Here is a 13,025-nt window from a genome sequence, read left to right as displayed (position 1 = left end):
GACCTTAAAAACTTTTCTAACTTAACACCATCCTGTGAATCTGCCAATGTATCTTGTCTTAAATATGTCTGTCTTTCAGAGTGTAATAAGATCCACAGAACAGGGACTGTCTTTATATTTGTGTCCTGTGCAGCTATGAGCACATTTTTGGAATTTAAATAATAAAATTAATTATATAGATAAAAACTGAAAATAAGCTATATGATTTAAAATTGCTTTTAGAAACTAATACTAAGGGCAGGAAAAAGGGAGTATAACTCTATAGTGTATTACTTTTTTTATTTTGTTTGGGAAGAGGAAGAGTTTTTCAGATAAAATTCATATCTGAAAATTCAGACAGAGCATTAATGAGTTTACCGAAATCCATCTGAATGAATGGAAATAATAATCTCTCTGCTGTCCATCCCTGATTATAGCGTTAATTTATTCTTCTTAGCATACGTTCTCTGCCGCTCTTTTCTACTTCCAATTTTTTCCATACCGTTCTGAATTTCTAACAAACATGATGTAGTAATACCTACTTTTATCATAAAGCAAACCTCCCCTCTTTAATCTGTGTGGTAGATCACCGTAGGCTATTCTTGGCCTGTGCTCAGAGTTTCCACTGATACCATGGATACCATAGGATTTCTGCATGGGAAATTAGAGCAAAATATGCACCAGAGAGCCACAGAGTGGATATGATCACAGCCATAGTCCATCTCAGAAAAGACCATTTGCATCATGGTCTTTTTCTTCTTTTTATGACACATTTGGGGTGTTTATTCTCCCCTTGCAATATGTATATAGTTTTTATAGCCCTAATGGGAGTATTTATGCCCACCAAGAGAATAAAAGATTCTATTATCCACAATTTCACTCTTTTGCTCCCAATTATCTATAGTCCATAGATGATTTTGTCAGGAAATCCAGACATAGGCAGATACCTCCAGTACACTTCATCTAATGGGCCAGATCCACAGCAAGTATAAACTGTCATAGCTCTGTTGACTTCAATGGAGCTATGACAATTTATACCAGCTGAAGATATGGCCCAATAATTTTATATCACTGTCCTACACCAAAACCAACATTTAAGAGTTCCTTGAATCAGCATAGCTAAATAGGTATTGCATAGCTTTTCCACAAATCATGTAAGAGTGAGGGCTGGTCTACATTATGGGGGGAAATCGATCTAAGATACGCAATTTCAGCTACGTGAATAACGTAGCTGAAGTCGAAGTATCTTAGATCGAATTACCTACCGTCCTCACGGTGTGGGATCGATGTCCGCGGCTCTCCATGTCGACTCCGCTACCGCCGTTCGGGTTGGTGGAGTTCCGGGATCGATAGGAGCTCGTTCGGGGATCGATATATCAAGTCTAGATGAGACGCGATATATCGATCCCCGAGAAATCGATTGCTACCCGCTGATACGGCGGGTAGTGAAGATGTAGCCTCAGATATGATTTCTATTTTAAACATGTTAGTAGGAGGTTATGAAAGAGGTCTCAAATATAAATGCTCCTATTATTTGTCTATCTGAGCAACAAGCAATGTAGAATTGATCACTAAAAGCAAGCCAGCCATGGAAAATTGACACACATAATCACTGAATAATGACAGGTTTCAGAGTAGCAGCCGTGTTAGCCTGTATCCGCAAAAAGGTGTACTTGTGGCACCTTAGAGACTAACAAATTTATTTGAGCATAAGCTTTCTTGGGCTAAAACCCACTTCATCGGATGCATGCACTGAAGTTATTCATTATCAACACTTGAGCATTTCCCAATACAGAACAATAGTGCTACATATAATATACATTACTCAGAGTTTCACCGACAATGACACAATGGAGTGCTCATTTTCTGCTCAGAAAACAGATGGGTCTTATGCAAAAATCTTCTGTTAGATGACGAAGTGCTGACATAAAATACTTTTTGTAATCAGGTTACTTGGTAAATTGGGTACTTTTCTTTTAATAAAAACCTTACATTTTTGGAACAGAATTATTTGCAACCTGCTGAAAGACTCATACTGGGAAATATGACAAGAAACAAAACAGTACAAAGTTGAACGTAGTCGAACTTTTTATTTGCACAGCAAAAATCAACAGTCTCAAAATCGAAAAGGTCTGGTAAAGCTTGTGAGATAACTGTAAGTGTGAATATCCTTTGCTCGGCTGTGTCAGAGTATAAGCAAAGAGCTGGGAAAGCCTAAAAAAAACTTGTTAAATACTATTTTGTTGCAAATAGTTTTATGGGTTGAAATGGTGCCTTTTAGTTTGACAGACCCGTTACCAAATCCTGATTCAGGTCGCAAATGTAAACATATTTAAAGGTCTTAACCTCCGGTGTTGCATCACCACACACACTAACAATCTCTTACATTTCAGCCAAGCTGGCAGACTGGACAAGAATGGTCCAAAAGCAGGGGTTATTGCAGGTCATGACTGAGAGGCATTGGAAAAACTAGGGAAAAAATACTATTCTTTTGCACCCAACCTGTCTTTTTGCATTTCATCCATGATGTTTCAGCAAATGATATTTTGTGGTTACCACATTTTGTCTCTGTTATTATGAGTGTCATTTTGAAACCAAAAGTTAAAATATTTTCCAAATGTTTTCATTTCCTGTGGTTTTACCTAAAATAAAAGAATTTAAAGGAGGCCTCGATTTTATGTCTCAATTACCAAACCACACACATAATGACAGGCAAGAAATGTGGTCATGCTGAAGAAAACTAGCTGTGATTTAGAGTGTTTGATACCAAATTCACACAAACATTCGGGTTAGTATTTTCAAAAGTGGCCTCTGAGTTTGGGTGTCCACCTTGAGATACTTTGGGCTACATTTTTACAGGTGTTGAGAACTCACATCGCCCAGTAATGACAGCTGGAATATTGATTGTCCAGCACCTCAGAAGATTAGGGCTACAATGTCTCAAGTTCAACATCCGAAAATGGTGGCACACAAAAATCAAAGACAACTTTTTACAGTTCCTTTTGTTCACCATGGCCACTACCACTGAGCCCAGTGGAGGGTGTGAATAAAATTGCTGAAACCTCTGGGATGCCACCTGGTATTTGTGCTCCATGCACTTAGCCATTGGTGGAACAGATGTGTGGGGTTGCCACAGTGACCTGATGGGTTGCATTATCACCTCATTTATACGAAGGGTTACCTTCCCTGCAATAGCCAAGTGCAAAATGTCTATATGTTTGTGAGAAATCTCCTCCAAAACCTCCATCTGAATACTAGGAGATACAGCTATCTTTTTCAGGAGCTCTTTGTAGATTTTGTAGTCATCCAGTATCAGAGAGGAAGCTTCCAGTACAAGAGCCTCATCAAGTAATGAGGATTATGTATTCAATAGAGGCTGATCTTGCACTGCTGAGGTAGATTATTAGTCCAAGCCAAGTTGGGGAAGCTCCAGCAAATCCGTCTCTGGAGACAGTTTAGTAACAACCATTTGTGTTTTTTTCAACAAGGAGTGTGGGGGGTGACGCCTGTCTTGGTGATTTGCTTCTATGAAGAAGCATAAATGTTTATCAGGATTCCTGAAGCATCCCTCAATGTGTCCAATATGGCCAGTGAGGAGGCTGATATAGTACTGGAGGCCAGTTGTGCCTATATCAAGTTTCCCAATCCCTGGATCTGCTCCTGACAGAGGATCTTACGTGAGAGCAGGAATGGATTCTGGAGGACTCTCTGAAGAGCCCTGGACTCTCTGAAGTAGGAGACCTGGGAACCCACTGACGAAGAGTAAGAGAACTCTGAAGGACAAGGTGATGCAGAAGAGACTTTGGAGACCAGGACATGAATCTATGTTGAGACTGCAGTACCGGCAGCAGCACTGAAGGCTCCTTAGAAACTGGTACTGTGTGGAGTCAGTACCAGAGGCCTAGATATCAACACCAAAGACACCAATGAGTGCAGTACCAGCCCAGAGATTGATGGGGCTGCAACAAACCCTAACATTAGTGCTGATGACAGTGGCACATGTGCCAGTAGAGGATCTTCACCCTGAATCAGTGGTGATGGCAGTACTAAAAGGCACAACAGGTCCCAGGTAGCCACATAGGCTTCTGGTGTTGTTGGCACTGAAATGGATGGCTACCCCACTGTAAGCAGCAATGATAGATCTCCTACAGTCTCTTGCATGTTGGACATTAGAAAAAGCTTCCTGTCAGGGTAGTTAAGCACTGGACTAAATTGCCTAGGGAGGATGTGGAATCTCCATCACTGGAGGTTTTTAAGAGCAGTTTAGATAAACACCTGACAGGGATTGTCTAATACTTGTCCTGCCTTGAGTGCAGGGAGATGAATTAGAAGACCTCTTGGTGTTCTTTCCAGTCCTACACTTCTATAATTTTACTGCCATCACTGATGAAGTTGTCGGCCTCAAGGGTCCCAGAGTGGGAACCTGAGTCAATGGCTCAGCCCTTTGAGACTCACTGTGAGCTGGTACCAGGAAGCTGAAGGGTGCCCTCTACCTTCTGTACTGGAGTGGCCTTTCACTGCGATGAAGCTCTGTACAGAGATCTTCAAAGAAATCATTGTCATCTTCCTCGTTTGTTTCAGAGGATGTGAGCGGTCCAAGCTCTTATGCCTTGAAGAGGACAACCCCAGTGAAGGGGATCACCTACAGTCCTGTCTACAGGCAATGCCAAGGGAGTACTCCTAGACTGAGTCTATGAATGAATTCCTTTTTGCACCAATGTGGGGTGAAGAGCAGTCTCCATAAGAATATATAGAAGGTGCTCTTCTCTCTGCATCTTCATTCTGGATTTGAACTCCTGGCAGACTAGACATCTGTCTCTAATGTGACCCTCAACCAAACACTTTAAACAGCAAAAATGAGGGTAACTAACAGGCATTGGCTTATGGCAGGTTGAGAAGGACTTAAAACTAGGGAATCTTGGCACAGGTTTCCCTGGTATTGGGCAAGGCCTGGAGGCCCACCAGATACAAAGAAACTAAAAGAAAAAAAGATGTCCATAGGTCACATTAGATAAAAGAGCTAATTATAAGCAACTTTGTTCACAGCTGAATGCGGCTTTAAAACACAGAAATGCTCCAACTACAAACCACAGACAGTAAGAAGGAACTGAAGGATGAGCAGGATGGTTGTTCTTTTATGCTCTCTGTTGGGAACACATGGAAGACAGGGTGCATGCAGGCACCATTGAGGAATACGTTCCAGTACCGGTGCATGAGATGCATACATACCTGCAGTGTAATGGACATAGGCAAGCACACAAAGAACAAGGGGCTTCGTTTTCTAATACAAGGTTCTTCTCAATAACCCTCTTAACCAAATTATATGTAGAGCTTACTGATAATACATTAGCCCTTTAATGCTATTTCTTAAAGGCCTGCAGCTAATTCATAGCTCACCATGAATATCATACAGTACATACACAGAAAATAACACTGAACAACCCAGACATGTCAGAAATGCTCTGATTATATTTATGCCATTAGGAAACATACTGAGTGTTTTAACAAAACCTTTTGGAATAAATTGAGCTGAGTAGATTTGTAAATGTCAGTGAAATCTGCTTACTGTAATTCTTTTATCCAAAGAAGTGTGGGATATCAAATGCTCAGTACTTGTGGATAGTTGCTGCTAAGTGACTCAAAATAAAATGAAAAGACATTTACAAATTTACATTAAATTACAATTCAAAATTTTAAAGTACAAATATTAGGGCAACATTTTCTCAACTGAGTCTGCAAAAAAGTAAGTGCCTGCTATATATGCAACCCGAGTAACTTTTGAGAGAATGTAAATCTCAGACAATATATACTGTACATAAGGGAACAGAAAATAAAGTGATTCTTCTCTGAAAAGTGATTACTTAACAGATCTGCTCCCTGAGTATTGAGAGTCATATCTGCTTACTACTTTTTTCTCTCATTAGAATGGCAGAGTCAATACAGCTATAAGTGAGCTGAATTCTTCCTAGAGAAGGGCCTGGACACAGTGATCCATGTATTTTTCATCTCCAGATTGGAATAATGTAATTCACTGTCTCTGAAGTTGAATGTGAAAGCAAATTCAAAGGCTCCAGTTTGTGAAGAATGCAACTGCCCACTTCTTCTATGGGTGATGACATCACCGCTGTCCTCTGCCTCCACTGACTTTTATACTATTTCTGCTGCTAGTTCAGGCCTTTGCCTTGATCTTATTTAAGAATCAGGTCTCAGCTACATCAAAGATTGCATCTTAATCTAGGAACTGTAAGATAGATGTGTTCCCTATCTGCCCACGATGAAGTCCTTGACAGCTGGAGATAAGGCAATCTCAGCAAGGGAATCCAGTTATGGAAGATGATTAGACTAATCCAGAGTCTGACTGCTCTTAGGACATACTGCAAGACCTTTTACAAAGCTTTTGTATCAGAACCAGAATGATCCTTACAACAATCATCACTGCAAAAAGTAAAACAGAACAATAACCAATGAAGAGCTGAAGATACCAGGAGGTCCATTAGAGACCATGTTATGCCAACTGAGTTAACCTGGGAAATACTCAAGTACTAGAGTGACAGGAGCTAATATAAAAAACCTTAAGATAGAGAAATAACAATCATGTTGCTCATGAGACTTTGCACAAATTGCACTCTGATCTGCGAAAGAATGATTTGAAAGTCAGTCTGAGAATTCTCAACTACATTCGCTTTATGTGAAACTTCACCTCGTGGAGGCATTTGTGCCATGTACATCCAAGGTTCAGGTTCCAGAACTAAAGAGTTGAGTATTTTCCAAGTGTTAATGTCAGTTGTTGTAGCTATCTTTGGCCTTGTCTATGTGGGGATATTCAGCAATGTTACAGCAAATCAACTAAAGGTGTGAAGTCAACGCACAAAAGTTAAAGCATGTTAAACCCCTGTGTGGCTGTTCTCATTCAAAAGTAAAGTGGCACGTAGAGGCCACTTCTGAATGAGATTATCCACATAAGGTTTAAGGCAACTTAATTTAGGAGCTTTAACTTCAAACCCTTAGTTGATTCATTTTAGCTTTCATTAGTGTCCTTGTGTAGACAAGCCCTTAGAAAGGTCCTTCCGCCAATTACTCATCTGAACTCACACTTTCATCTGAGGGGAATCTTCATCACTGCAACTGGATCCTTCAGCTGGCCCTTTTACTTTAGGCCCTGATCCAGAAAAACATTTAAGTGCAGTTTGAATTTAATGGGGTTACTCATGTGCTGAAAGTTGAGTGAGTAATTAAGTGCTTTGCTGGATTGGGGCCTTAGTTACATGTGCATTAGGAAGAGGGTTGGAGTATGAATAGAGGGAGGGGCATTAGGCAGTTGTGGAATGCAGCTGTCCAACTGAATTGAAGCATCACTTGTACATTGTAATTCTTTTAGCTGCATCCAAATGGGAAATAGTGTGGGTGAGCTCTCCGGCAATAAAATCAACATGGTTATAGAACCCACTCGATATTCATGAAGGGTGGGCCAGGAAAAAGGAGAAGGAGTGGAACCAGGGAACTTGGTGTTCCCTGCACAAAGAAAATCAACTGAGAGAAATCAGTGTAAGGGTTTTGGGGAGAAGCAGGTCTAAACCTGCTGGAACAGGATGTAGCAAAAGCAGCTGCAGGCAGGGGTGGCAGTAGAGCAAATGGCAGCAAGACCGCAGGGAAGGGGCCAGCTGCAGAGGTGCACATGCCTTAATCACACAAACAGGAATTTTGTGTGGCTGTAGCAATAGGATGAACAGAGAGATCTGCAGGAGAGGCTGCACACTACAACTCTAAGTCTGGGAAGCCGGCAGCATGGAAACAACACTGTGAGGACTCTCTCCATTAGCATGCAGCAGTTGGAATTACTGAAGTGAGTGGGTAAGCAGAGAATGGGACAGAAGAGAGTCATGTGACAAATGGAAGGGAAACACGTTTCTGAAAAAAGGGCCAGAGGGAACACCAAAAATTTGAAATAAACTCTACAATTCTAAAATAAGAAATTTACCAGTAATACAATTTTGAATTCTACCTATCTTTAACTTAAAATGAGGTAACACAAATGGCTACTGAAAAAGCCAGTAAATCAACTCTTCTTACACTTTCTATTAAATCAACTCTTTTTACACTTTTTAACTTAGACACTTAGAGCCTGATCCAGGTCCTACTGAAAACAATGGGAGCCCTTCCACAAACTTCAATGAGAGTCAAATCAAGTGCTCACAGAACATACTTTTGGAATACATGAGATGAGATCCTCACCACTGCTCTGGTCCCTTTAAGCCACATAAAATGGCCGGGATTGCAAGAAGGGGCCCTAAAAGGATTCCCCCAGGGCAGGCATTATGCTAAGGCCAGGGCTGGGGCAGGAAACTATGTGGTGGAGGGGCTGTATCACACAGTACTGAGCAGATTCTGCAGCCCACTGTCATACCTTAAACAGGTTCCAGGGTTCTCTCCAACCCCGAGAGCAGCTCAAGATCAGGAGGGCATAAAGGGGGCTTAAAATTGCTGTAGCCCATCACCATGCACTGCGAGTTCTGTTCTGCATCTCTTGGAGTTGCAACATACAACCTCACCCATGGAGATTAGGAAAAATAGAAGAAAGTAGGGTCAGTAAAATGGATACAAGAAGAGCAGATTCTGAGACTTTTACCTATGTTTGATCATAGAAACTGGCAACATCTTGGGTCTGAATTTATTGTTACATTTTATACACATTTTACATATAGTTATGACTTTAATAAAGATTGCTGGTATATTGTTGTGACAGATAGTCTTCCCCTTAAAAAGATATGAAAAGAAAGGAAAGGGGTCCCAGTCAATAAGGAATGAGCTGGGAGAAGGGGTCAGCATAAATGGTGCCTCCTTCTTCACAGCAGGGCAGGTGCCTGTGAAGGGGCCCAGCTGAGGAGAAAGCCCTGAAGCTGGCCTGAATCACAGTCCCAGGAAAGAGAGCTGTGGGAAACTTCTGCATTAAGGAGAAGTATAAAGGACAGTTTGGAAGATAGCCCCATTTGTGCCAGAGAAGCTGAGAGGGAGGCCTATTTGTATGACATTCTTCCTTTGGAGTTAAAAAAAACTAGACCCCTAAAGGGACGCTATACAATATACAAGCCCCATGGGATTTATTAAAACTCTCACTTGGGGAGACTGAAGTAGAGACACAATGGTGGCACTGCACTGGGCTGTCAGGGGACACTCCATGGGTGAGGCCACCCACTACAATTATATATATATCTATTGTTGTATTACCTCACGAATATTTTGTATGTATGAGATATTTTGATTTAAGTTTTTATGCTCTCCAAAAATGTACCTAGGCTGCTAGTCTCCATGATAACTTCTCTGTTAGCCTTTAATTTTTGCATGTAATATATAAATCATGCATACAATGTGGCGGCCATGATCTGGAGGGGTTTGGGTCTGGTTCCCGAGCCCAACATTCACTAAACTGCTAACGGGACAAGTGGCACTTGATTATGGCAAATATAATGCATCAGTTATGTAAATTCATAAGGTAAAACATACTGGGCCAGTTTCTGATCTGTTAAATCCATGTAAATCCCAAGTAAGTCAATGGAGTAACTCCATTTGCATTAACATTGGTAACACAGATTAGACTTTCAATATGTTTATTACTTTGAGTTCAGATTAGATTATGTATGACCTTTGCCATTACTGACTTTGTATCAGTACAACCAGAAGTTTCTTCTCAATGAATGGTGGATAGCCAGCATGATATTCTAAAAGAAAATTTATGCTTTTAGCTTGTGTTAACTGAACACTTGTCAATGTGATATATGTGGAGGTCACATTAAATTAATAGATTTCTTTGATGTAACCACCAAATTATCTTTGTTAGAACGACCATTTTTTTCCCCTCAGAATCTTTTAAAAAAATCACTTTAAAAAGTTCTTTCATTCTCACATAATAGTGAAAAGAAGATTGCCTCTTTAAGAAAGCAAAAATTCAAGGGACGGAGTGGCGAGGGAGGGAGTGTGGACAAGGTAAATTTTTAATACCATTATCTCAAACATAAAACAGCTGCTGTTTTCCACCCTACTGCTGGGCATTACCAGAAGGTTTCAGATTCCGTTATTATCATTCCAGGTACTGCCTACCTTCTGTTACGTCCAACTTCTAAATTCTGTCTTCAGTTCTTGTTAAGACAAAACTCCCATTAAGGACTGTGGATCTGACTTTTAGTTACACTATTAGGCTTCTCTATACTGTTAAATTGGTGTAGAGGAACTTTAGTGCAACTGAGAAGCAGATCCTAAGAACGGATTACAGAGACTGACTCTCTATGCAAATAAGTTATGTACCTCAACGGGAACCCAAGGCTACTCGCCACATGATTAAATTCTTATCTTCACCTATTGCTTAATCCTGCAAAGTGATGAGCACTCTAGCTCTAATCCAGCAAAGTACTTATGCACATACTTAACAATATGCATAGGAGTAGTCCTATTGATGTCAATTATTGTTTGTTTAAAAATAAGCAAATGATTATGCACTTTGTTGAATCAGGGACAGAGCCCTCACCACTTTACAGAATCCCGTCCGTACCATAAACAACTCCACTGCAGACAGGAACAGATGCAGTCAGATTTTAGCCATTTTTCTTCAAAACAGTTAAGTGTATGCAAAAACAGAAAAAAATAGATTATTAGAATTGACATGTCATATTTTTACAAAGTTCATACTCAATTTTACTGAATTCAATACAACTTTGTGATTATGTCTACTACTATATGTTGAAAAAATGTACATTGCTGGTAAAACACTGAACAATATTATGTAAAATATTAACCAGAAACTCAATTAAAAGGAATATTTTCCCTTTAGAACTCAAACTGCAATGTGTGACAATAATAACTTTCTCTGTAAGAAGAAACTATTTCACAGTAATAATTATGGTACGCAGTGTATATATGCATGACGATTTCACTGCATTCAGAGTCTGAAATGATCATGTGTTAATGAAAAACACTGAAGTGTAGTTTACCAATGTTTTATAAAAATGACTGTAAGTTGGAGTATGTATATTACTCTGGTGCCACATCTTCAATCTTCAGATCATCTGCACAAAAGAAGAAATCATACATGAATTGCTTGAAGGCCAATAATATTCACAAGTATCAATGAAAAAAGTAGTAACTGATCATGATACACAATCTTCCTGAACACTAATAAGGCCAAAGAAAGCTGGGAATAAGAGCAGTCAATCATGCATAACTACTGATTGGACTCTGAACATTGAGAAATACCAACTTCTGATGTAAATGCCTGCATCTGCGGATAAGTTCGGCTTCTGTTTATCCCAATAGGCATCACATGGGCATCCAAGGGTATTTGACCATCTGCCTTTACCAGTTCTCGAGGGGAAGTAGCAACTTCACTCACCTCTCAACGATAACTGTAATCACTGTTCTCTTAAGGTAAGTGCTTTTTTAGCTCTGAAAGTAATTTTGCATCGTAGACCATGTTATGATGTATTTGAAATTAAAACTCATACCGTTTTGGAAATAGACAACTAGCTTTATATTTCTGAAAGCTCCAGTGACAGCTCTTTCCAGGTGAAAAGCTATCTCAAGAAATAGGCATCCAGAAGATAATCAGTATAAAGAGTTTGCGCAAGATAGCCGGTCACAAAGATTAATAATATAAACAGAAATAAGTCTGGTATTATGTGACTGTAATCAATGTTAGGTGTTTTCTTTTTAATGCAGTTATGAAGGTACCTGTGTATTTATTTAGAAAGTCAGTGTTATCTAATCTTTATGTGTTTTTGATCACATGATCACATGGTCCTAGCAAGCACTCCACCTTCCAGGACCACCATTTCCCTGAAACCATTGACTTTAATGGAGTTACTGTCAGCTGACTGGGATGAGGGTGGTCTAGCCTAGTGGTGGGAGCAAGATCAGGAACCAAGGACCAAGATCAGAGCCGGAGTCAGTTATCAGAAGCCGGAGCCAAGAGTCAAACCGGAGCTCAGGAACTGGAGCAAGAAGGGTAGCAATCAAGAAGGGATTCAAGGCAGGGACAGGACAGAGGAAAGGCTGGGTGCAAGGTAAAGGCAGCAGAAACAAAGTAACACAAACACAGTTGTGGGCATAAGCACTGAGCAGCCAATAAGCTGCTGCTGGTTTAAGAACCAGCCTACTGCCCGCTGCTGATAGCGTGACCAATCAGGCAGCCTGCTACAGGCCAGATATCTGGATGAGGCTGCCTGGAGACTAGACAGTTACTCAGAATTTACACAGTCATAGGAGAAAGCAGAATTTGGCCCATTTAGTTAATCTTCAACTTTCCTGCAGATCTGAAGACAACATTCTTCTTTTCATCAATTCTAGCAGCAGGGGCCCTATGCATAGAAGTCAAATCCTGCCAGTTCTGGTTAGTTGTCTGTTTTCTTGCCTTACCTGACACTCTATGCACTCACTGAAAAAGTGAAATAATAAATTCTCTATTTTGTGCTATAAATGGCAATGGATGCTTGAGTATTAAGATCTGATAATTACTTGCAAGTCTGTTAACTGGATTCTTTTTAATATCACTAAATGTGTATATCTGGCTAGGATTCTTCACTCTTCTTGCAATGAAATTGTGTTTTTTAGGGAACTAAGTGATGCAGGAAGTTATAGTGTCTCTTGAAGTTAAACATCTTCATTTACTTTTTTGATCATGAGAGACAGTGAGATGCAACAAGGTTCAAGATTTCTGTCTGAAAGCTAAGTAAATGGATGACACCTCAAATTCCTGCAGGGAGTTTAAGCTACCAATTTTTAATAAAATTTATCTGTGTGTCGATATTGCCATCTAAACTGAAAGGGATTAATAAACCAACCTTATGACAAAAGGCCAAATTCTTGGTTGATCAACTATAACCAAGTTTCGTGCCCGCATCTGGGAGGCAGAATTTATCAGACACATTTCTCTATGAGGTGACATTCTGTTTTACTGTTTTCTTCCAGATATTGAAGGACCTCAAGTATTTATGACATAGTTTAAGATTTTCTCTGCATTCTACAGATCAAAACATGCTTCATGTCTTAACTCTTGGGGG

General features: G+C 40.0%; 1 protein-coding gene across 2 annotated transcripts in view; it reads right to left on the bottom strand.

Moving 5' to 3' along the window:
- Window positions 1-8,210: 8,210 nt before the first annotated feature.
- FSIP1 (fibrous sheath interacting protein 1) overlaps window positions 8,211-13,025 on the bottom strand; it is a 597,082-nt gene continuing 592,267 nt past the window's right edge. For both annotated transcript variants that reach the window (XM_050954839.1, XM_050954838.1), the window contains one exon: window positions 8,211-11,036. In XM_050954839.1, the coding sequence (XP_050810796.1) occupies window positions 11,002-11,036 (35 nt within the window). In that variant the 3' untranslated portion in view covers window positions 8,211-11,001. The remainder of the gene's footprint in view (window positions 11,037-13,025) is intronic.

This window comes from Gopherus flavomarginatus, chromosome 5 (genome assembly GCF_025201925.1).
Source record: "Gopherus flavomarginatus isolate rGopFla2 chromosome 5, rGopFla2.mat.asm, whole genome shotgun sequence".
In the NCBI taxonomy this organism is placed as follows: domain Eukaryota; kingdom Metazoa; phylum Chordata; order Testudines; family Testudinidae; genus Gopherus; species Gopherus flavomarginatus.
Note: the sequence above shows the minus strand (reverse complement) of the source record. Positions and strands in the feature narration are given on the sequence as shown.